Source organism: Brassica rapa, chromosome A09, assembly GCF_000309985.2.
Source record: "Brassica rapa cultivar Chiifu-401-42 chromosome A09, CAAS_Brap_v3.01, whole genome shotgun sequence".
Lineage (NCBI taxonomy): Eukaryota > Viridiplantae > Streptophyta > Magnoliopsida > Brassicales > Brassicaceae > Brassica > Brassica rapa.
In genome coordinates this window covers 19,861,477-19,886,261 of record NC_024803.2, presented here as the reverse complement: position 1 = coordinate 19,886,261, position 24,785 = coordinate 19,861,477, and the positions used below count along the sequence as shown (strand labels likewise).

The 24,785-nt window shown below is 39.4% G+C and overlaps 2 protein-coding genes and 1 long non-coding RNA gene across 3 annotated transcripts; 2 read left to right on the top strand and 1 right to left on the bottom strand.

The window, feature by feature from the left end:
* Positions 1-1,367: 1,367 nt before the first annotated feature.
* Positions 1,368-5,835, bottom strand: LOC103865151. The gene is made up of 2 exons (XR_004450708.1): positions 5,711-5,835; positions 1,368-5,411 (listed from the first exon to the last, which is right to left on the bottom strand). It is a non-coding gene; the product is annotated as an uncharacterized LOC103865151 (long non-coding RNA).
* Positions 5,836-14,544: 8,709 nt separating this feature from the next.
* On the top strand, positions 14,545-19,560 carry LOC117127680. The gene is made up of 11 exons (XM_033278276.1): positions 14,545-16,287; positions 16,379-17,331; positions 17,414-17,687; positions 17,760-17,850; positions 18,027-18,151; positions 18,224-18,305; positions 18,376-18,493; positions 18,578-18,741; positions 18,821-18,935; positions 19,025-19,171; positions 19,245-19,560. Exons 2-11 carry the CDS (start codon positions 17,299-17,301, stop codon positions 19,395-19,397), a joined length of 1,302 nt encoding a protein of 433 aa, XP_033134167.1. The 5' UTR covers positions 14,545-16,287; positions 16,379-17,298; the 3' UTR covers positions 19,398-19,560.
* A 1,224-nt stretch (positions 19,561-20,784) lies between these two features.
* Positions 20,785-23,980, top strand: LOC108871169 (meiosis-specific protein ASY2). The gene is made up of 5 exons (XM_018657340.2): positions 20,785-21,601; positions 21,677-21,811; positions 21,882-22,378; positions 22,694-22,783; positions 22,868-23,980. Exons 1-5 carry the CDS (start codon positions 20,785-20,787, stop codon positions 23,978-23,980), a joined length of 2,652 nt encoding a protein of 883 aa, XP_018512856.1.
* Positions 23,981-24,785: the final 805 nt, after the last annotated feature.

Sequence of the window (24,785 nt, the reverse complement as noted above, 5' to 3'; positions counted from 1 at the left end):
CCGGTTGAGAACTCTCTCGGCGGAATGTTTATTGTATTGTTTTCAGTTGAGTTAAAATACTATTTTAAGATATATTTGGATTAATAACATTTAATTGTCAAATTTATCGTTTTAAATAAATAATACTTAAATTTATAAATATATTTTACTATCTCTATAATTTTAATATATTATTTTTTTCTTTATCATATAAATATGATAAATAAGTTAATGTGTGGGTATATGTTACGTGGTAAACTATAGGAAAAGGGTTGTTTCCATATCTGAGAGTTTTAGATACATTTAAAATATATGTTATAAGATTTTATTAGTTTATAAAAAATTAGTTTCTAGAATTTTATAGATTTACGTATTTTGAATTACATTTTTATGCAAAAAGGAGGTTTTTAAAGTGTATATATAAATTAAATTTTACAAATGCAAATTTCATGTTATTTTATTTGACCATTTGATGTACTGAATTTATGTAGCTTAATGCATATGCAGTTTTACATGGGAAATAATAAAATAACATCAAAATATGTTGAAGTTTTTAGAAAAACTAAAAACCGACTACTGTGTGAAAACAAACAATCAAATATTTTCTTTATATTTATGTAAATTTTGTATACATTAATTATAAATTGTTGTTTATATTGCGAGAATATATTTATAAGAGAATTTCAAAAAATATATTTATTTAACTTAATTTAGTCTGTTTTTTTTACGATTATTCGGGGGTCTCCGGTCGGCCGAGGCCTAACCGACTAATCCCATGGAGATTTACTCGTAATGAAAATTATATATCCATGTCACCTCAATTTAGTCATATTTTACACTGATCTAATTCAAAATCAAAAAAAAGTTATTAATTTATTTATGTTGGTAATTATCGATATTAATTCATATTCTTTTTACAATATTGTTAATAGTGTAATGGTGGTAGTTCTTTTATGTGTTATTTCGATGTAGAGTTCAGTTCCTACTTTTGTTGAATTTATTTTTGATGTTATCATCTTATCCTATTTGCATTTATGTGACTGTTGAAGGGAGTCGTTGACCGTCAAGCTTTGACACCCGGTCATCGTTCTTCGGCCATGGCAGCCGTGGCCATCACTGCTCGCAGCTGAAGTTTGTTAAGAAAGAAATATTAATGTGGTTAATATAAAAGCAGATGGGGTCGGTGACTTTGTTTATTTTCGACCAAAGTGACACTTGTTGATACATAAGTGCAGTGACCTTTAATGTTAGTTCTGAATGCATTGAAAGGTGCATATTATAAGTAATCTGTTTTTATCATCAACATCCACACTTAAGAACATGCATTTGGATCAATAACACGGTCTACTGGTACATCATGATGATATCGACCAACTATAGGTCAATAGAAAGCACAAAGACCCAAACTTTATGATAAAAAACCAATAGAAATTGTTAGTAGAACAAAGCATTAGGTATTCGTAGACATATGACAAACTTCAAACAAAAAGGGAAAAGAAAGAAGAAATCTAATAGAAGACTATCCTAACCCACCAGGGAGCAAAAGTTACTCGAAGGCCTATGCATTCTCCTTGCGAACCTCAGCTTCTTCCTCAGATGTGTAGTCGTTCTTGATGTTGAAGTGCGTGCGCATCGCTTCCCAAGTCTTGCCTATCAACATATCTGCCACAGTCTTACACGCCAGGTCAAGAAGTCCAGTGATGTTTCCACATTTCATAGGTAGACGTGTGTAACTGTTTCGATTAGAAGTTACACATATTTCGTGTTTGATGTGGTTCTTTGAAGCTTAGCTCCCAATGTTTACTATGTCTGGCTGTCACCATATCATAGAAGCTTGAATATAGGCGTACATGTTAAATTTATCATGGCTAAAATTTCTTAAGAAGAGTAAATGAGAAGGTGGGAATTCTCGTTTGGTTAACACACGAAGGTGTCACACGGCTGACTTTGTCCCATCATCGACTGCCATCTCGACCCGTTACCTAGAAGACATAAACATTTTGAGTTGTGGACATATGGTTAGTCCGATGACATCACTTGATAGGAGCTCTAGGGAACATGAATGCAACAATGGTAAAGTGTTACCTGACGACAGAAATGGTGGTGGTGTCACAACATGTTGTGCAATTGAAGGATCATATTCGAGGCTGCAGTTTTTTGGAACATTTGGGACATGAAATGTAGCACCACCCATTGATAGGTTCGATGGCCTCAACTTTACTGTTTCATAGGGAGTCAACTGTCTATGTGGACAAGAGGGAAATAATTTCTATAATGTGCGAGTCAGGAGAATGTATGTTAAGGTGGTTAGAGTTGTTGTGTACCAGTATCTGCAAGTATTGTCTTCTCATAAAAACTCACATTTTACATCCTTTTAGCCTCCTTCCAAAGAGAGGTGCAATGGATACAATCTTAGGCTTTATTTGACTAATGCTTGCAAGGAAGGTTAGGTAGGTCAGTTTCTTGAATCAATCTTTGATTCAAAAAAACACTCTGAACCTTATATATACCAAACCAATATCTGCAATTTACTTTCTAAGAGACTAAGAAAATATTACTTGTTTCTACTCGCTATGCTTACACAATGATAAGCTTACAAACATATACCTAGCGTCTAAGGCTGGGAACGTTTTGCAGAGGCCAAGCTCTTCAGAATAAGCCAGCTTCCAAGTAAACATTCACCTGCAAACCAAAAGCAGAAAATTGTAACAACCTGTCTCGTAGACCCCACCGATCCCGTGGACCTCAAGTTCACAGACCTGCAGGGCACCGACCCTAACCCCTCACATGTGAGCCCTCACTGACTCCTCCATGTAAGTTATTGATGCGCTTGGCGTTACTCGAATCCAAGATCTCATCCTTTAACAAATTTCCAACAAGACAAGCTGTCACCGATTGAATTGTAACATCCATATTTCCCGTAATAAATAATAAAAATAATAATCTTGAAATCTTCATTTATTAATCCTCATAAATCGTCTCTAAACTCTATAAATCCAATAAATAGCCATAAATCCAAATAACTTAATAGATTCCAAAAATATCGATAAATGCGTAAAAACCGCAAGTCTGAAAAAGAAAGAAATAAAACTTCCAAAGCACCAATCCGATAGCAATCACTCATGTTCATTAGTCTCACCTGAAAGGGGAAGGAAAGGAGGGGGGGAGTAACAGGGAAGTTACTCCGTGAGGTATCGGATGCTAAACACGCAAACTACCGACTTGAGTAAATAGAATTCCCACTATGGAAGTTTAGCTCTAACATGAACAAGCAAGACGCTTAAAGCATCACACATACACAAAAACAAACAATGCGATGATACCATATATCTAGTCCATACACCCCACATCTCCTCATATGGATATATATACATACGCTGCTTCGCTAGTACAGTCTGTCTCTGTACCCCCGCCCTCCAAAGCTGCATCGAATGCAAACGTCTCCGCACCCATGCCCCAAACAATCTGCATCGCTAGCCCAGATGTCTCTGAGCCCCGCACTCCATAGTTGTGTCACTAGTCCAGACATCTCTGAACCCTCCCCCCCCCACCCCCCCCCCCCCCCTCCCCCCGCAAATAATCCCTACTCATAACTATGTGTGTATATATATATATATATATCTTCACATCACACAATCATTTGAATCCTCTAAACCCCTAGTTTCATTTTACCATGAATGAATTAACTATCAATCAAAACTCAAATTGACTCAATTCAAATAGACGAATCATGATTTAAAATCCAAACTAACATAGGGAGAATTCTACATTGGTACAAAATTTACAAAATAGACCCTCACTTTAGCCAAGATAAGAGATGAATCATGAAACTCCCAAAAACTTGGTATGCAACAAGACTCGGTAGGTTAGGCTTTAGAATTGGTTTCTTGTCCGATTCTCCCAACGAATGAAACCCTTAATTAAGTTTTAAGTTATAAATGTTGCTTGTAACACAAGAAACAAAGGAGAAGACTCCATAACCTTCACGGCTTTGACTTGTCAAAGGATCTTGAACTCCGGTGACATATAGTTAGGGATGTTATGTACATGGTTAAGGTTAAGTCCTTCTTTGGGTTATATAAACCTAGCCCTGTTTTAACCCAACCGTATTTTAACCCAACCCTATTTTAACCCTACTTTTTGTTAAAGGTTAGGCTAGATCAGGGTTAGCCTATTTTTTTTTTTTTACAAGTCAATATTTTTTTGCCTATCAAATTTGACTTAAATTTAAATGTTAAAAACTGTAAGTATGATCATGTAAATGCAAAATGTGTCTTTTATTCATTTTTGTCTTCACTGAAATTAAAAACTAAAGTTTACATTCATGTTAATGCAAACTCATTTTATTAAACTCTCCAACGCAGCCAATACTTGTTGCTCTCCAAGTCTCTTGACTCTTGAGTCTCTTCAAACACTCGTTGCTCTGTAAGAAGCCAAAAACAGAATCAGTTTATCACAGCCAGCAGTAAGATGCTTGATTCATGAGCTAAAAGCTAAAACAGTCAAAGAAGACACAGTCCGTGAATGCTATACGATTTGTGATGTATGGGTTTGAGGCAGAATCAATCAAAAGTATTCAAAGTAAACTCAAACACAAGAGCTAAGAGAAGACAATCACAAATTGCAGAACACACCTAAGTGAACATAAACAAGTACAAGCACCGAGAGAACATAAACAAGCTGAAACAAAACTGACAAAGACAAAGGCACAAAGAACCAAACATAATATACATTTAATACAAAGGGAGAATCCAAACTAACATAGGGAGAATTCTACATTGGTACAAAATTTACAAAATAGACCCTCACTTTAGCCAAGATAAGAGATGAATCATGAAACTCCCAAAAACTTGGTATGCAACAAGACTCGGTAGGTTAGGCTTTAGAATTGGTTTCTTGTCCGATTCTCCCAACGAATGAAACCCTTAATTAAGTTTTAAGTTATAAATGTTGCTTGTAACACAAGAAACAAAGGAGAAGACTCCATAACCTTCACGGCTTTGACTTGTCAAAGGATCTTGAACTCCGGTGACATATAGTTAGGGATGTTATGTACATGGTTAAGGTTAAGCCCTTCTTTGGGTTATATAAATCTAGCCCTGTTTTAACCCAACCCTATTTTAACCCAACCCTATTTTAACCCTACTTTTTGTTAAAGGTTAGGCTAGATCAGGGTTAGCCCATTTAATTTTTTTTACAAGTCAATATTTTTTTGCCTATCAAATTTGACTTAAATTTAAATGTTAAAAACTGTAAGTATGATCATGTAAATGCAAAATGTGTCTTTTATTCATTTTTGTCTTCACTGAAATTAAAAACTAAAGTTCACATTCATGTTAATGCAAACTCATTTTATTAAACTCTCCAAGGCAGCCAATACTTGTTGCTCTCCAAGTCTCTTGACTCTTGAGTCTCTTCAAACACTCGTTGCTCTGTAAGAAGCCAAAAACAGAATCAGTTTATCACAGCCAGCAGTAAGATGCTTGATTCATGAGCTAAAAGCTAAAACAGTCAAAGAAGACACAGTCCGTGAATGCTATACGATTTGTGATGTATGGGTTTGAGGCAGAATCAATCAAAAGTATTTAAAGTAAACTCAAACACAAGAGCTAAGAGAAGACAATCACAAATTGCAGAACACACCTAAGTGAACATAAACAAGTACAAGCACCGAGAGAACATAAACAAGCTGAAACAAAACTGACAAAGACAAAGGCACAAAGAACCAAACATAATATACATTTAATACAAAGAGAACGTAAAGTTTCAGAGATCCACAACGTTGATAACTAAAAAATTCTTGTTTCAGACACATGATAAACTATAAAACCACTTAGACCCATGAACTCTAGATCGATTTTCTCACCGATGTCAAGGAGAGAGGAGATTGCTCGACGGACACAACACGGAGGATCGCGAGAGAGGAGGGAAGTTTTTCGAAATGAAATGATGGAGAACTGGAGACGAAATCGTGTCTCCCGATTACAATCAGGTGATGAAGAACTGGAGAAGAAATGAGATCACCATGAAGCGTCGAGCCGTCGAGGAGAGATGGAGAACTAGAGAAGAAACTAAAAACTGCGCCGTTCTGATTTGTTTTCACAAAAGAAAAATAAAGGACTTTTGGGTTAAAAAAATGGATGCGGGCTGGGCTAACCCTACAGACCAAAACCCATATTAATATCCCTACATGAAGTGCATGTCCAGTGGCTCACCATTGATGATGGTGAAGAACAACAACGGAAATATGATGATGCGGTGGCTCCGTCTCTTCTCCACGTCTACACCTCTCGTTTCCATTACATACCGTAGACAGATCACCACAATACTTCTAAAGGCATGACTGCTCCTCCGGTAATGATGTCTATGATCTTATGTGGTTTGGTACAGCTTGGACGGTGGCTACGTGGATCTCCGGTGGCGGTGACTCATAGATCATGGCCATGCAATATGTGGCTGGTTGCGATGGAACGCGATGGCTCCGGTTACACTTTCTCATTTCGTCTTAGTCATGTTCCCAATAACATGAATCACAACAACGATGGTTTCTCCTAGGCCTGCGATTCCGAACCGAACCGAATGGTCCGAACCGAACCGAACCGACATTTTGACATTTTGGTTATTGTTCGGTTACGGGGAGGAAACCGTTCGGCAGAGATTTGTATATAGTTCGGTTATTCCCTCGGTTCGGTTTGGTTAAGAGTAACCGATCGGAAACCCGAGAATCATTAAACCTAGGTATAAATACTTCTCTTAAGCTTAATGGTCGGTTAACCTTTTACTAAGCAGATCGAAAACATAACCTCTCTATCTAATCTTTAAAATCAATTCCATTTCTCTCAAACCGATCGATTAAAAAGGTTAGTTCTTCTTCAATCTCCATCTTCTTTCTGTTTATGATTTGGGTTGGGAGGATTAGGGTTTGTATTTCGATTTTGGGATTTAGGAGAATTTCACTTAAGGTATTTTCGATTTCACTTTCTCTCTATCTATTACCACGGATTGTCTGTTGATTTTGTAGATTAGGTTTCTGTTTCAGATCGATTTTGAAACATTTAGCATTTAGGGATTAAAGTCAAAATCGATATGAGTTTTATGATTAGTGTTGAATAATGGTTTGATTTAAGTGTGTCGATTTTGTAGAACATGGTCTTAATTTTGTGTTGAATGTTGAATGATGGTTTGATTTTGTATCTCATTGTCTTAATTTTTTTTCCTTGATGTAGATGTCTGCTTATGAAGATAAGATTGATGATGATCAACCTGAAGAAGGACATGAATCTCAAGCTGGTGGAAAGAAAAGGCCGGCTTCAGAGAGATCAAGTACCGAACTGCCTCCACCTACAAAGAAGAAACAAATTCACAGAGCAGAAGTGTGGCAACACTTTATTCAGAGGGAAGATGACCCGAGCATAGCTATTTGTCGATATTTTGGTCAAGATATAGGCTCCGACTCTAAGAAGAGTGGAACAAGTGCCATGAAAAATCACATATCTCGCTGTAAGTTGCATGAACTCTTTAAGTCTAGTGGGGGTCAGACAATCCTAGGTGGTGATAGTAGTGGTGTAGTGACTGCAGTGAAGTATGATGCTACCCTGTTTAGGAGATCTGTCAATGAGATGATTGTGTTGAATGAGTTACCGTTTGCTTTTGTGGAATCTGAAGGGTTTAGGCGTTTCTGTAAGAACGTGTTGCCTATGTACACGGACAGCTCACTGGATTGAAGAGAGGACATTTTTGGGATGTTCTTGAAAGAGAAAGAAGCGTTTAAGCACTTGTTCAGTTCTGAGCAGAAGAGGGTCTCTCTAACCACAGATATATGGGTTGCTCCTACAACCTCTTGCAGCTACATGGTTGTGACAGCTCACTGGATTGACAGAAAGTGGACTATGCAGAAGAGGATTATTACAAACCAAAATCGGTTAGCATAACCGGGTCGTTACAATTCTTCCCCACTTACTAGGAATTCGTCCTCGAATTCAAATCCTGAGTCGGCTTTTTAATAGCATCCTGAAAAAGCTCTGGATAATCAATCCTCATCAAAGTCTCAGTCTCTCAGGTCTCCTCAGATCTTGTCTCTCTCAACAAACGTTGACCAACATGGTCAACATCCCTTGAACCTCTTTCACTTGCCGATCTATAATCTTAACTGGCTGACAAGGCGCAAACAATTTTTTCTCAAGATCACTGGATGACTGCTGCAAAATGAGCTCTAGCTCTCTCACGATTTTCCTCAAAACTGACACATGGAACACTTTGATGATAACTGCAATATGTAAGCCACTGCTTCAATCCGCTCCACAATTGGGTACGGTCCCATATATCTCGGTTTAAGCTTCTTTAGCTTCAGAGTCCTAGATCCTCCCTGAAATGTCCTCATTTTCAGGTATACTAAGTCTCTACCTGACACTCCAAGTCTTTACGGCGCTTATCTGCATAGCTCTTCTGACGGTCATGGGCTTCCTTAAGCTGAGTCTTGAGCATCTCTACCTGCTTTACTATCTCCTCAACCATTGCTGGTTCTAAGTCTTGCCGCTCCCCCACGTCTGTCGAACAAAGTGGTGTATGACAAGGCCTACCATAAAGCGCCTCATACGGTGCCATCTCAATACTCGAATGATAGTTGTTGTTGTAAGCAAACTCTGCTAGAGGCAGCTTCCTTCCCAATATAAAATGCAAGCTTTAAGAATATCCTCAAAATTTTGAATAGTCCTCTCTCACTGACTACATGTCTGTGGTGATAGGCTGTACTCATATGAACCTTTGTCCTAAGTTCCTTCTGAAAGGCTCTCCAAAATGTTGATGTGAAATTTTGCATCCTGATCTACACAATACCAACGAGAACTCCATGTAACCTCACAATCTCTCTGATGAAACCTGCGCCAACTGATCATCACTGTCCGTCTTCTTGATCGCTAGGAAATGGGCTGACTTGGTGAGTCTATCCATAATACTTACCGATATAGATAGATTCGAGGAGCCGCTATGACATTAGGTTGACTGTAGTCCAGAAGCTAAAGATAGTTTAGTTGGTGTCCACAGATCCAGCGGCAGCAAAAGCACAAACTAAGGAACATAAGCGAGCTTGGTTCAATGCGGATCTTCGCTGGGAAGGAGAACACAAGCATTATCCTAATAAGTTGCATCATTATAATGTTCAGGCGTTGACAAAGTTGATCAAGCGAAGGAATAGTCTGATGGGAAGTGAAATAGGGTCAAGTAGGAACCGACCTTCTGGATGAAATATTGTCGAACATGAGTCAGAACACTCCTTCAGATTTTTAAGCTTTTCCTTCTCGACTACAATTTTTAAGCTTTTTCTAACTGAATTCCCTCCGGTGCTGATCCGCGCTGAAAGGTTTTAGTAAAGTTTAGTATCATATGTTTGAGAAGAAACCAAAGAAAATACTCGTGAAAGAAAATTGAAACTTGCATGATTTAAAAAATGAGAACAATTTTCGTTATCATTTCGACCTGACCAGAAGCGGTCCTGAGTAGTGCACTTTGAAGCTTTAAATAAATCTACTCAGAATTCACATATGTACATGAAATAACTCACTGGCGGATTTCTTGGCATAAGAGACGATTGACCCGAGGATTGTCCTTCTCCATTGTCTCCTCCGAGGCTTCATTTCTTCATGTCAAGATCCAACTCTCAACCATCTCCAATTTATAGGTTTGACGTGAAGGAAACAGAGAGGTCGTCATCATTTTTGGTTTCAATGAAAATAACATTTATTAGCGAAATTAAGAGAAATACTTTGAACATAGGGAAGGTTAAGAGTTGTGAGAAGAAATCATTGTGTGTGTGCGTTCAGAGATTAGCGGAGACGACGATATCGAAAACTGGAAGAACGAAAAGAATTAAACCCTAATCTATTGAAAGAGAAAACGCAGAGTTTGACTTAATATCTAACCGAACATGGAGAACCAAAATCAGACAGAACACCAAACCTAATCATAACCGGTCAGAACGCGGGGCCCACAGTCTTTAAGAAATCAGGCAACTCATTAATGACACGGAGGATTGCTGTAATTTTAGTGGCTGATTTTCTAATCCGATGTGGCATAGCTCAGAGGGCTTCATATGTTCTTTTTAGTATTGTTTGATTATGTTGGGCTATAGCCCAATATGCATCCCTTAAAATCAAACCTGAGTCCGCCACTGCAAATAGTGACTTGTGTTTGTAGCTTCCATTGGAGATAGATTTCATCATGGTGCTCTTTGTCTCAGTAGCATTGTTGCTACAAAAGAAGATAGGAGATTTAGTAGATTTGTATTTTGGAAAATTAAAAATGTAAGAATGAAAACGATAGAGAAAGAGACACTTACTAAGGGTGGGCATTCGGGTATCCATTCGGGTTCGGTTCGGATCTATTCGGGTTTTGGATTTTCGGATTGTAGCTATAGACTATAGTTTATTCAAGTTGTAGATATGAAAATAATGGACTATCACATTGTCAGTCTCGTTCATGACTCTTAACATTTTGGCTATCTTACAACTCCCCCCATTCACTTGATATTTCGTAAAAAAAAAAGAAATTTGAAGTTTATTCGTAAGTGTATTGGAAAATTTACAATAATGTTTAGATTATGATAATGTTTAATACTCTGCTAAATATTTGAGTCTATTTTGCTTCAATTGATTGTTTTATATTATGTTTAAACAATTATTTCCTGAATTATTTACTTATATATGATATCAAAATATTGAGCATCAAAGATGCTTGAGTAAATTGCATAATACCAGACATAATTATGATTTTTCAAATGAAACAAAATTTTTATTTTGATAATAATTACATTATTTTACTTGTTCTTATTTTTCTGAATCTTATACATATATATATATATATATATATATATATATATATAATTTAAGAAGTGATTTTGCTGATTTGTCACAGTCTCCATGATTTTAGATAATTTTGTTTATTTTACATATTTTCAAATAATAGTATGAATATATCTAATTATTATAATAACTATGATCAATTGGTAATAACCTTTCATTCATTATAATTTTAACATAGTTTAATATTAAAAATGTGATATTTATATATGCTCTACATACTGTTATTTACGTAATATTATCTACATTTTTTTTTTTTATAGAAATACTCTACAAAACATACAAAGTTATACATCTACTCTTTATCATTTATTTAATTTTATTTTTGATAAGTTTAGTTGTCTAAGTAATTTACTGCAGAAATATGAATATTTTAATAAGTATAATTATTTATTTTTGTTTATTTAGGAATTGTGATTTGGCTTAAATAATTCAGAGATTGTCAATGATAAAATACTTTGATCAAATGGTAAAGTTAATTCCAAAGCAGTGGTAGTCGATTAATTTCTCTGAATCATATCATGCTAAGAAACTTGGAGGATACTTGCTTTATCTACGTATTTCCAAACAACTATGATATATCACTTTATTATATACCCTTTTAGAATTAATAAACTGCAAAAATTATATTCGTGTTTGGTAAATTTGTATTCACCTCCCTTGTAGTATAGATTTGAAAGATATAGGTTTTAGTTTGGGGTTAATTTCCCTTACACATATGGGCATAATAGATGTAATATTTGTATATACATGAATGTTTTAAAATTTATTAAACAGTACAAAAGTATTTATGTTATGATAAAATTGTCATATAAAGAATTTAATATTTAATATATTATTAAATAATTTTAATGCATGAATATTTCAAAATTTATTTACGCAGTAAAAAGTATTTCTATTATGACGAAAAACTTTGTCATGATGTTCAACTTATCACTAAATATTTCTATTAAAATGATAATGCATATATTTATCAATATTTGATAAAATACTATGCCAGTAAGTGTGGACAAAATACTTTTAACGTACAGTTTAAAAAAAAAATAATTAACTTTTAACTTAAGTAATAAGTAGCATTAACGTTCACAATTTTTTTAACAACATTTGTAACTAATTGTTTTACCATTCATTTTAAAAATTATATACTTGTTGAAGATGGATGTACTCTTGAGCTTTCGTTGATGTACCCCTGACCCAACTGTAATTAGATTATTGTCTGAGGCCCATTTACAAAAAATCAAACGAAACAAATATATCCACGTTTGGACATACTCCAATAAGTTCATAATGTTATTGATTTTACCATTTATTTCAAAACTACATGAAACCTTTGTTTAGGCCTTAGGTGATTCTATCTTTTTGTGATGTCTATCTCTTTGTAGCAAATACAATGAGACTTATTATAAGAAAAAATGTATACAGTTAAACTGGTCAAGTAGTGTTAACCCAGAAAACCAAGATTTAAGAAAATGGAGCCAAACTCAAATTACTTATAAGTTACAATTATAGAGAAAGTGAGTGACAATGTCTGGAGATGTTAGTAATGGGGCTCCTCATATAGGAAGGTATATAAAGTTTGGAATAGAGTAATGGAGGAAAATATTACATTGCATCACAGTTCTTTAGATATAAAAGCTCTTTGGAAATCATTGATTGTGGCCACTAAGTACTCAAAAAAAGAAAGAGAAAGATCACACTATTAGTTACATGTTAGAAACTACATAAGAAACACATCTGTTAGAATATATGTAGATATCCTAATTGTTTGAGATCATGGGCATGAATCCATTAGGGTGAAAGTCTAAAAAGTGATGAAAGATTTTAAAGTTTACGTTAGTTTCAAAATGTAACTATTTAGATCTCACTGAAAACAGTGCTCAGAATTCTTTTCCTTTGCAATGCTTCTATCCTTTAGCCATCACTAATATGCATCATTTTATCAGACAAAAAACATCCTTAACAATTATTTCCACTATAGCTTCATAATTTCCAGTTTAGCAATCTAAAACAGCCAGCAAAACCACCAAACAAATAGCTACTCTGCATGGTATATCCCAAACTAAAGAGTAAAGAAATTACCGTGGAACTGAGAAAAATGACTTGGACACATAACTTGAGAATCAAGGTCGATGCCATTCAAGAAGTCAAGCTCTCATCTTCCTTCAGTATTTGCAGCTGCTACCTCTGTTCTCCAACTCCGACCGGGCTATACATGTAAACGAAGAGCAGCAGAAATGGCAAAAAAGCTGCATAAACGTTTCTGCTTGTCTATTTTGGTAGGCCCATAAATCTGTTTGGTGAATGATGGAGGGGCTGATGAGAATTGCGATTAAAGCTTAGAAAACCTATTCAGCCACACCTTTAAAGTTACATCACCTGGTGGCATTGCTAAGCCTGCACCAATGGAGTCAAACACAGCGTTACGTCCGCTGTAATACACTCTCAGTCAAACTCGATGTCATGTCATCATTCATACACATGAGGTATGAACAATATATACTTTTAAACACAATGAAAAAGTATTTCAAACTTCAATGTTTTCTATATATGTTGAACTTTTTGGACTACTAAATTTTGAACTCTATAATGTTGAGGGATAATAGCACATGACATCAAAGAACATGATCAACTGATATGCAACTTTTGAAAATGCAGAAGAGAGTTGATCAAATTACCTATGTAGTCTTTGTACTCAGGATCAACATAAGAGTTCAGAAGCACAAAGAAAACAGTATGAATTCCTCAACACCTGCAAAAACCAAGACACATCAATTGCCCAATCATATACTCTCGCCCAGATCTGCAAAATTAGAGCGATAGCCATAATGTTTCTGAGTGGAAACTTGATTTACCAAGAAAAATAAATTAAGAATTACATAGTACATACATGTAGCTCTCTTAGAAACTGATTTGTTGCTATTAGATGACTTATATTAATTATTTCTTTCAGTACTCATATCTTATGCATGACAAAAATACTTAAAACCTGTCAAATATTATTTTGGAGCTAACATTTTGAACAACCTTAAACTCAAGTGATGGATCTGCCATGAAACCACCGGAAGACAAAGAGAATTCCAGTAAAAGAATACAGAGGAAGTAAGCATACCAAAAAAAGAGGAAAGGAAAAGATCTAAGGAAACGTATGATTGGCTCCGCATAATCCGTGGACTTTGTTTATCGCCATGGCTGTGGACGTTTTGAGATCTCTGTGAAGCTTCAGGAAAGTTAGATAAAATCTCTGAGAAGACCTCCATCGAAGGTCGCCACCGCAAAAGTCCTGAATATGTTCATACCACCGCCGTATAATCTCAGTCAGTATTATGTTGAATGTATTAGTCTAATCCTCTCAAACATTACGCAAATCCTATAACATAAATTTTCATAGGCCTAAATAGCAAACCCTAAGGGATTTATTGAGATCGCTAGGTTGAGCAACACAGTTCTAAAAAAAAAGAGAGTTGAGAAACACCAAAGAACACCGTGAAAGAACTCTGTTCATGAACAAAGGCAAAGTTAAATAAGATACCTGAGAATCGAGAAGGAGTACATCCACTCCCACATGAGTTCTCCACCACGGCGGTCACTCCTGGCCTCCTATAAACAGAGCAACCGGACTTGAACAGAGGAGGAGGAGGAGCGCGTCTGCAGATCGCAAGACCGAAACGTTAGAAGAATGGGAAGTTGATTCTCTAAGAAAAAAATCATACCTTTTTATAGATGAACCTCCACCACCTTGCAGATCTAGAAATCGCATTGAATATGAATCGTATGTGAGAGATTAATGGAGAGGTTTTAATATGATTATTCGTAACTGGTATGTTTCTGTATCTGAGGAAGAATATGAAAGAGTTCTTGCGAAGAACTGGAGAGGTGACGAAGAAGAACACGGTCTAACCCTCACAGAAGTCCAAAGTAAAAACGAAGTCCATCAAAACTAAAAGCCCAAATGGTGTGCACAACTATATTAATGAAACGCAGAATCGCAGAATGAGGACACGTGGCGCGCCCAAAATCACTGACTTTCTGACCTGTCTGCCTATGTGACTTCACCAGGAGGGAGAAAACCATTTTTTATATATAAAGATTTGCAAAAAGCCTTTAACTGGCCCAAAACATTTCCCGAAAATCTATACAGCCACGTCCTTTCATCTTCTTCTACTCGCGAAACCCCAAATTTCCTGCCGCTCCGGATTTCTGGTGTAACTTTCTACCTGAATAATTAAGCTTCATCAAATCTATGTTAATGGCTTCTGCAATCAAAACCTACTTGCCGATAGAATTTCCCTGCCTTCACCCTATATATATCACTCTGTTACAGTCTACAAAAAATCCTTCACTTCCATGACCAACAAATCAGCAATATCATCCTCCACATTCACTACGCTATGTTCTTCAGTTACGTTCTTCTCGGCTTGGTAGAGGCGAAGCTTCTATTTAGGATCATCCATTTTTGGGATCCCAGAGCACAGCGAGAGGATGCATGCTTATTGGTCTGGATATAAGGAGAGGAGGCGGATTCAAAATGCATGTTCTTTCGACTACTGCAAAGAGATTTCGTTTGTGAGATTATCAATACCAAACTACTGATTTGTAATTTGGTCATTTGTGATTCGTTGAACCAAACTATTCGTTTTCTTTCAATCTCTGTCTTTTTCTAAGCCAAAACCTTATTTTTGGCATTTTTCAGATTTATAGGAACTTCTAGCCAAAACATGGAAGACCTTGACAGTATATCGAAGGCTTGGTTCGATTTTTGGAAAGAACGCTGAGGTGGAAACATCTAGCTCCCATTTCACAAACAACACCCGGTGAGTGAGAGTACACTTTCCCTTGCATATTTTACCTTTTTGGGACTAAGCCCTCAAGAAAAATGAAAAAGTACAAAATGAAACTCATTGGTTTAATTCACTTTCATACAAAATTTCTCAAATTTCTATGGATTCAAAGTTTTTTTTTTGGTTGAGCCAAGAACCTGATCATAGCTTCGTTTTGGTTCTTTAGCAATGATACGACGGTTGACGCTTTCGACACTTTCGTCTGCAAAAATGGAGCCGGAAACCATATTCTGGGAGCTGTCTTTGTTGAACTCGAGACCATTGTCATCTATAAAGTCTACCGGGACTTACTAGCAGCTTTTCAATCATGAGTAACTTAACTCTGGGAACAACTTCGCCAATGGTGAGAGAAAATTTTATTTTTCTCTTCTTCTTACTGATTATTCAAATGGTGATTAGAAGTTATATAGTCGCAGTTGGAAAGGAGATTGTGGACCTTTGTCTTAACAGTGTCAGAGATCTTGCCGACAACTATACATGCTTGCAAGGGGTTATTGGTCTTTAATGCTGTTGGTGGAGTAACTGGTTCTGGTTTGAGATATCTGTTGTTAGAACCTTTGTCTGTAGATTAAGGAAATAAGTCGAAACTTGGATCCACCATATATCCTTCTCCTCAGGTACTTTTCAAGAAAAATAACACATTACAAATTACATTGAAATTGGAGTTCTCCCAAAAGCTTGGTTTGATGCATTACCTTATGATCTCAGGTTTGTACTGCTGTTATAGGTACCTTACAACGGTGTTCTCTTGCTGCCTTCGCTACTTTTAAAATCTCTCATATTTCCTAAATTTTTCAAGCTCGGTGTTGCGGTTGTAGTGCATTGAAGTTTGAGCTAATGATCTCCCTCAAATGTCGGCACATATTTTGACAGGGATTCATGTGGGCGAGAAAGTCTTATTCCTAAGGATTCAGTTATTCGCAAATGACAATATGCATCCGTTCATATTCCAAAAGAGGCAATACCCCCAATAAGAGTATGTTATGCACAGGTTGCCCTCAATCTCCCAAGACCAGTTTGTAGGCATGGTCAGTTTTTTTTGGCTCTCTCACGACTCACAAAGCCTGTGAGAATAAAAATCAACATTATAATAGGACAGTTTCAAGGCTCCTTAAGGTGTACACGTAGGCAAACGTGTGGGACCCACCTTATTTATTTTTTCCGGACCCCGTGGGCTAAATAAATGGGCTTCTTGTTTGTTCATAGCTATTGAATGGGCTTAAGGGTTGCTCCTGCGTTTTGGTAAGAAGAAAGACCGAGCCCTCGGCTTCTTCCAGATCCTTCACCTATGGTCGATTCCTCTTCGGTCTTATCGGATTAACTCGATCTTTATGGCTGTCTTAAGTTCCTCGGACGACGAAACGTCAACCTCTAACGCATCCAGAAGATCCTATTTATAGGTTCTTCATGAAATCAGGTATCGCCCTCCTCGCTACTTTTTCCTCCCTTTTTTTCATCCTGTTTCTGAATCCGTTACGATAATGGCTTCATCCCCAACTCCAGTCGTTAACGCCGCCGTCGGCAACCCCACGTTTTACTCTCTTCGTCTCGGAAGATCTGCTTAATCTGTTGTTGGTCGACTCATCCGGTTTTGGGATTCCCGCAACGTCAGCAAGAACGGAGAGTTTATGGGGATAACAATTCTACTCCTCGATGAATTAGTAAGGATTGTTTCTGACCCTGACTTTTTTCTTTTCGGATTGTTGTCATGAAAGACTATTAATCTTCTTTTATTTCTTACAGGACTCGGTGATTCATGGTTTCATTCCAGCTAATCGGGCCAACCATTACCGGTCCTCTTTGAGAACCGGTTCTATTGTCAGATTGGACCGTTTTGACGTGGCAAGGGTGGGTCACACGTATAATATTACTGAGCATCAGTACGTCATCCGGTTCATTCCTTCAACGCGTGTTGTTGAGGTCCAAACGGATGCCCCTGTGATCAAGATGGACAAGTTTATGGTTAGGCGTTACGAACAGCTTCAAGTGCTTGCGAACACCAGTTTAGAGCTACCAGGTCTTTTTTTCCTCAGCGAAACTTTGAATTTCATCATAATGTTGGTTGCTAAAGTAATTTTCTGATTCGCAGATGTTGTTGGTGAGATAAAATCTGTGCAGGGGTCCGATCTCAAGAACCAAACAGCCAGAAGCAGGGTTGTTGTCCGCCTATTAATTGAACCGTATGTTGTTTTATACTTCCACTTAAACTTTCGTTATAGTCTCAAATTGTGTAGTCTGTTGGTCCACTTGAACTTTCGTTATAGTCTCAAATTGTGTAGTCTGTTGGTAGGAATTATAACTGTTTGGTTTTGTTTATATGTGTAGTTGAAACGTATTCTTATTGTTTTCATAACAGGAACATGACCGTGTTCATGTCTTTATGGGATGAGGCTGCATCAGCTTTTAGAGGTCTCTTGAAAGCTGGGGATAAATCACAGTCCGTGATGTTGGTGACCACAGTTAATCCTAAACTCTTTGGAGGTAAGAATCATCTGCTTTCTAATCCATATAATGTTTTTATATATTTTCCTCTCAAGTTTATTCTCTGTTCAGGGAATCTGTATCTCAATTCCACACAAGGGACTAGGTTCTTCTTTGACACCAGTATCTCTGAAATAGCAGAGTTTGTTAGCAGGTAAGATAATCAAACTTAAATAGTAGCAAAATCTCAGCACGTTTTAATCATAACAACATGCTATATCCAGCATTGGAGCTACACCACCTCAAGATTATACATGTGTCGACACGCTTGAAAGAGTCAAGAAAAAGGAGCTTGTGTCAATAGGGGATCTCAACACATTCATCTCGAACTCTAACGAACAGGTTGTTGTCTGCCTTTGTTTACTCCAATATATATATTCACTTTTTTCTATACTTTCAATTGACTAAAATATTACTTCTGGGCAGACCCAAGAAGCTGATTTCCTCTGCAAAGCCCAGATTATTGGTGTCATTCAGGAAAATGGGTGGTTCTTTGTGTCCTGCACTGGTTGCCACAAAAAATTGGAAAAACGTGGGACGTCATTGGACTGCAGCAGATGTGCAACTTCTGACGTGACTGGTGTTGTTAGGTAACTTTGTGTAGTCTTTAACATTTGGTTAAGCGGTTTCATGTAAATATCCATTTACCTGTCCATTACTCAACGTAAGGTTCCGCGTTGAGCTTGCTGTTGATGACGGAAAAGATAGCACAACGTTTGTTGTCTTCGATAAGGAGATGAACAAGCTCACCAAACAGGAAGCTGCTGTGCTTGCCCTGGATGAGGTATCTCCATCTTCCCTGGAACCATTTTGGTTTCTGTACGCATTTAGTGTAGGTCAATATAACTTGCGATTACTGGCCGCTTGCTGCAGGTTTCAAACGGTGGAGAGGAGTATCTCCCAAGTTGTCTTGAAGAGCTAGCAGGGAAGGAGTTTGTGTTTCAGATCCGTGTAACACCTTTCAACTTCCCTCCCAATCACCGTACCTTCACCGTTGCCACCATCTCTGAAGCTAGCGAGGTTGTCTAATTTAACTTATCACTATATTTACTGACTGGACTCTTTTTTAAAATATCACTTTCATGTATCTCAGACACACTCTGAGAACAGTGGAGTTGACACAGGATTGGAAGCTTCGTCTTCGGGCCCGTCTGTTTTGGGAGTCAAGATTAGTGAAGAACGTGCATCAGGCAATAATCCAGGGAATGAAGGCGCTCAGCAGAGACGCAAGCGTGGCCATGAGTAATTGGGAAAACATATTCCTACAAACCCGTCATCAGTCTTATTTGTCTTTTTTTAAAAAAACTTCTACTAGCTCTTTGACAAAAAAAAAAAAAAAAACTTCTACTAGCTATGATACTCATTATGAGCTTTGATCTCTGTCGTTATCGTTTTGATTTCCATGGATATTTTCTTTTTTTCTGGATTATTAATGAATCTTTGACGGGTTAAATTTGATTCATAAACCAAAGAGTACTGTTTCTTTAGAAAATTGATTTAATATAAAGAAAATTGGCGGTAAATCAGCCGGAATAGGCTTAGTATGGATACATGAATCCGTTAGTTTGATCAAAGTTATATTAAATCTAGATTGCTACAACATGGTTGCACACTGTTACGGTTACTTACTGCACTAAATAATTAATAAATCTTCACCACTGTTTAAGGTGAGTTTGGTCTCGGATGAAGTAAACAATACTAAAAATGGGTCGAACAGAGGCGTTTATTAGATTTCGAGACGAGGTTACAAAGGTGGAGAAAGTAATGGCAAGCCGGAGCTCGTGAGAGCTTAAACCGAAAAAGTACAAATAGCAGAGAGACGATTGTAAACCCTAATCTTGCCGCTAAGTTTGTGTAGCTAAGTGTCGATGCCTTTCTCCTTTGCTTTCCTCTCCTTTTATAGTCTGTTCGCGATCGACTTAACCTAATCTTCTTTTAATCGATTGGGCCTTGTCGGCCTTTCGGGCCTGGCTGGTGAATGCTCGCCCGAGCCGCTAAGTCGATCACGCTCTGTCAGCTCTCCGTTTCGACTAAAAGCAGTCCTTAGCTGAGTCGAAACCCCAAACATCGGCTCCCGAGCCAACGACTATTCAGCTTATCGGATTGGGCCTTTTGTTCGATGGGCTTTGTGGATGGGTTCAATCCATCCCCAACAGTAAGTCCCCCCCCCCAGTTCATCGATAGATCGAGTGGTCGATCCTCGATGAATTTGGTGTCTTTAGTTCGGAGGACAAAAGGCTTAATCCGGGCAAATGACTGGAACTGATGTTTTCTCGAAGTGGAAGGTTACGGTTGCTGTCGAGGAATCAAACCGTTGTGATCGTGAGACGAACGCATTTTGGTTGAGAAAACGAACCGGCGCATGTGTCGATCACGCGTCGTGATCGTGAGACAAATGCTTTCTTGGTCGAGAAAACGAACCGACGCGTTTGTCGATCACGCGCCAATAGGGTTTAGGCCCATTTAGGCCTTATTAGTCGTAATGATTGCGCCTTAATCCCAGCGCTCGCCTTCCCCTATAAATAGCGCACCCCTCCTCGCTTCTTCTCACTTTTCTCCGCAGCGTCAAGGTACTTTCTCTCTCTACCCTCCTTCTCTCTCTTAATCTTTGTTTTAGAACTTCGATTATCGAGATGTCGTCGCCCCAAAGGTTAACTCGGGAGCAAAAGGGGAAAGAAGTAGCACTTGCTCGGGGTTCTTCCGAGGATCCGGAGGATATTCATCGCGAGGCGATGATGGATACTCGGAATATGGATCTGGCGCAACATCTTCTTGTCTCGGAGGCAAGGGAACAATTCCGGGGCGACGACGATGGTCAAGAGGCAGTCGACGTCTCGATCGTTCCGATCAGTTATTATCCGGGGAATATTTTCACCGAGGAGAGTCCATTGGAGGCCTGGCGGGTGCGGCCTTCCGTTGTCGATGGTCAGGACTGGCCGAACGTCGAGAAGACGAAGTCCACCATAGAGTCGGTAGAGGCTATTCTCCGAGATCTCACCGCGCACAGGGTTTCGTTCATAATCCCGAAGGAAAACCAGAGGCCTTGGTCCCCACCGAGAGGTTATCAATGCGTCTATGAGTCGTACTTCCAGAACGACACAAAGCTGTGGTTCCCGATTCCTCGAATCGTCACGGCTTACGCATTCCGCAGGGGAGTTGCTCTGAGTCAGCTAATGAACGGTTCGCTTCGTCTGATGGTCGTTCTGTCGGTGATCGCAGCCGAAGCGGGGACATCGTTGAGCGTGAGGTCATTCGAGGAATTGACTTCGGTCTCAATTTCTGATGATGGGCTAGTCTCGACGAGAATGCGCCCGAACTACAACGTGGTCACCGGGTATCCGACTAAAACCTCAGATTGGCAGCGTTCGTACTTCTATGTGAAGTCGAATAGGTCGGCGTTCGAGGAACCGCCGAGATCTAGCTGTCGTGTTCTTTGGAATGCGGAGATGGGTATAGCATACTGATTTAATGACGACTGTTGCATCATCTGATATTTTGTGTTTGTCGTTGTTTTTTTTTTTGCAGTTGGTCATCCGAATCTTGCCACCTATCCCGAGGATTGGAGGGAGAGTGCCCGAACCGTCGCGTTGCAGAGGCAGGATCATTGGGAGAACTTTACTCGGGAAAAGATCCACAGATCTATCGATCGAATTGCCAACCGTGAGCTTCTACTTTCCTTCTCTATTTCCGAGCAAATAATCGATAACTTAAAAGTTTCTTTCTTTTGCAGAGGATTGGATCTCGGATTCACTCCCTCACATCAATCAGTCGACGACCAAGAGGTTGTCACTTTTCACTCGAGCCGAACAGAAAGAAATTAACCGAGCCAAATCCATGAAGCAATTGCCAGATCTTAGCCTCATTATGGCCGGGAAGATAGGTGCCAAGAGAGGTGCTTCTGGAAGCAAGGTTGGTCCTTCGGGGTCAGAGGTTGCTGATGTCGTTCCCGTTGCCGCCGAGCAAGCGCTCACTGGCGGCTCTTCCCCAAGAAAAAACTCGAAGAAGAAGAAAAAAGATGCTGGGGCTCGGAAGGAGTCTAATGAGGAGGAGCAAACCGACGCAGGTGGCTCCTCCAAGAAGGGAGGCAAGAAAAGGAAGGCCGGGGATCTGCCTGCAGAAGACGCTCCCAAGAAGAAGAAGACGAAGAAGAAAGACTCCACTTTACCTCGACCATCCTCTGTTTGTGAGGAGGAACTTCAGGCTCTGGTTCCTGAAACTGTCCCCGAGGTTGGAACCTCAGATGATGATGAGAACAAGACCGTCGCGTTACGTCTGCGGAGGCGGGAGGGGCGGACTATCTAAGAAGGGTCTCGTGGAGCCTTGACGGGTGATCAGGGCATCTCGGAGGCTCTGAGGGAATCGCCAATTTCCGTGGGACGGCTAGACCGCTTGATTGACGAGTCTCCTGCTTATATTGCAGAGGGATCCGAGACCCATGTGTCCGGACGTCCCAAGGAAACCCCGGAGGATGGAATTTGGTTCGAGTTTAACCGCGAGCTTCCGTTGGCCTGTTACCCGGAAGATTGCGCTCGCTTGCTGTAGCTGGTCAAGGGCGGTCCTGACCAGCTTCCTCCGGTGGGGGATCTCCTTTTTAAGGATGAGTACCAACACGCCGCTTGCTCGTCTGTAAAAGTAACTGGTTGTCCGTTCTTCTCCATCACTTCTTTTCTTTAAAAAGGATATTTTGCCTAATTTTTTTTGTTATGCTCCGATCAGAGTCATGGCGATTGGAATGTTCTCGTTGAGAAGTACGACTCAGCGCTGAAACGAGCCAGAGAGCAGGTCCGTGAGGGCGAAGAGGCTAGGAAGAAAACCGAGGAAGCTCTCCGAGCTACAGTACGAGATAAGGCCGATGCAATTACTCGGGAAAAGGCTCTCAGGAAAGCGTTCGACGAGACGAGGACAGCCGACGCAGCTGAGTTGCAAATGTGCAAGGAATCAATGAAGAACCTCGAGTTCGTGCTGGAGAGGTTGGGGAAGGAAAAGGCCGATCTGGAGAAGGTGAGGGCCGCGGAATCGCTGAAGCACACCGAGGAGATGAATAGACTTCGGAAATCTCGCAGGTACGAAGTCACACACGAGAGGATCCGTGTGATGATCGCTATGATTGCCAAAGCCGAAAAATGCTTTCATCGGATTTCTCTTCGTGAAGAGCAAAGGGACAAATATGATGAAGCTCGGTGCCTGCAAGGTCAAGCTTTCGGGACGAGGAGATGTCTCGAGCGAATCAAGGACTCGGGAACTGAAATCCCTCAGGAGATCATCGATACTTTCGCCGAGCAAGAGGAGCATTATAAGTGGGCAGCAACTCGTCTAGAGGTTAAGGAGATTCCAAAGGGAGATCTTCGCCTTTCTCCGCTAGTGTTGGAGTCTCGGTTCTTAATTGACGAGATTTGGCGGCAGATCGATCCGTTCGGGTCGAACGTTGATTTGATCGACTCTGAAGCCGCTAAAGCTCTCCGAACTCCCCGCGCCGATCGAGATCCTCGCTCCGAAGATCGAATGAAGGAACCTGCTCAAACCGCCGGATCTTCTACTCAGTGCGCTAATCAAGAAGTTGATCTTGCGAAGCAGACGTCGGCTGGCGCGGTCATTCCGAAGGATGGAGCTGTGCCCACCATCGTTCTGACTGATTCTCCCGCGAAGGCGTCTAAAAATTTGAGTTCGTCGACATCTTCCTCTGAAGATCTTGAGAAGGAAGATGGCGTTTCTGCGGGTCGTCCGGAAGAGGTTCCCGCAGATCTGCCGATCCTAACATTTGGTCGCGTCTCGGGTCCCAGGGAGGGAGATAGCGCGGGCAGCAAGGATCCCCCTGTCGTCGATGGATGAAGCTCGTTGTTTGTTGTAACTTTCTTTCTTTTTTTATCTCGGTCTCGGCTTGTCGAAGCCCTTGAACTCCTTTTTCGCGTTGTATTATCGACCCAGTTGGGTCTTGTTGTTCGGTACTCGGGATATTTCCCTTTCCTTTAAAACTCGAATTTTTATTAAGTATTTTTATCTTAAGTGCATCATGAATGAGCATAAATGACTTAATTGAAATTGAAATAATCCTTTGCTCGTTAATTTAATCCCACCAATCTCATTTACGATTAGTCGGAAAAAATAAAGACAAGAATTTTAATAAATTTCCAAGGAAAAGGTATCCGGACGCTACACAGTAATCGAGAGAAATTTGGTCGGCCAACTCGTTATTCTTCGATTTGCGATAAGGTCTGGAAATTTCACCCGTGAGTCGGTCAATGCGGGATGCATCAGTGACGCGGGACTCAATTTTTCCCTTCGTTCGATATCTGATCAGGATACATTCGATTAATCGGGACGAGTGCTCGTGCGCTGCTTACGAATTAAGGGGCTAGCATCGTTTGTTCTGGTTTTTACTCTCGTTATTTTGCTCATGGGAGAAACGAGATGAGTAGAAAGGATTTTTTTTTTTTGTTGGGGCTGGACCCTGTAGAGGGGATGCCTGCGTACCTCCGTGGAGGATCAAGCCTTTCGTAGTTCGTTTTGGCCCAAGTAAAAGTGACTTGGTAGTCATTTACTTGTACGAGTAAAAGTGACCATAGGGTGCATCTACTCGGGTTTTTTTTTTTTTTTGTACGAGTAAAAGGTGACGTAGATCATTTACTCGTTCTTA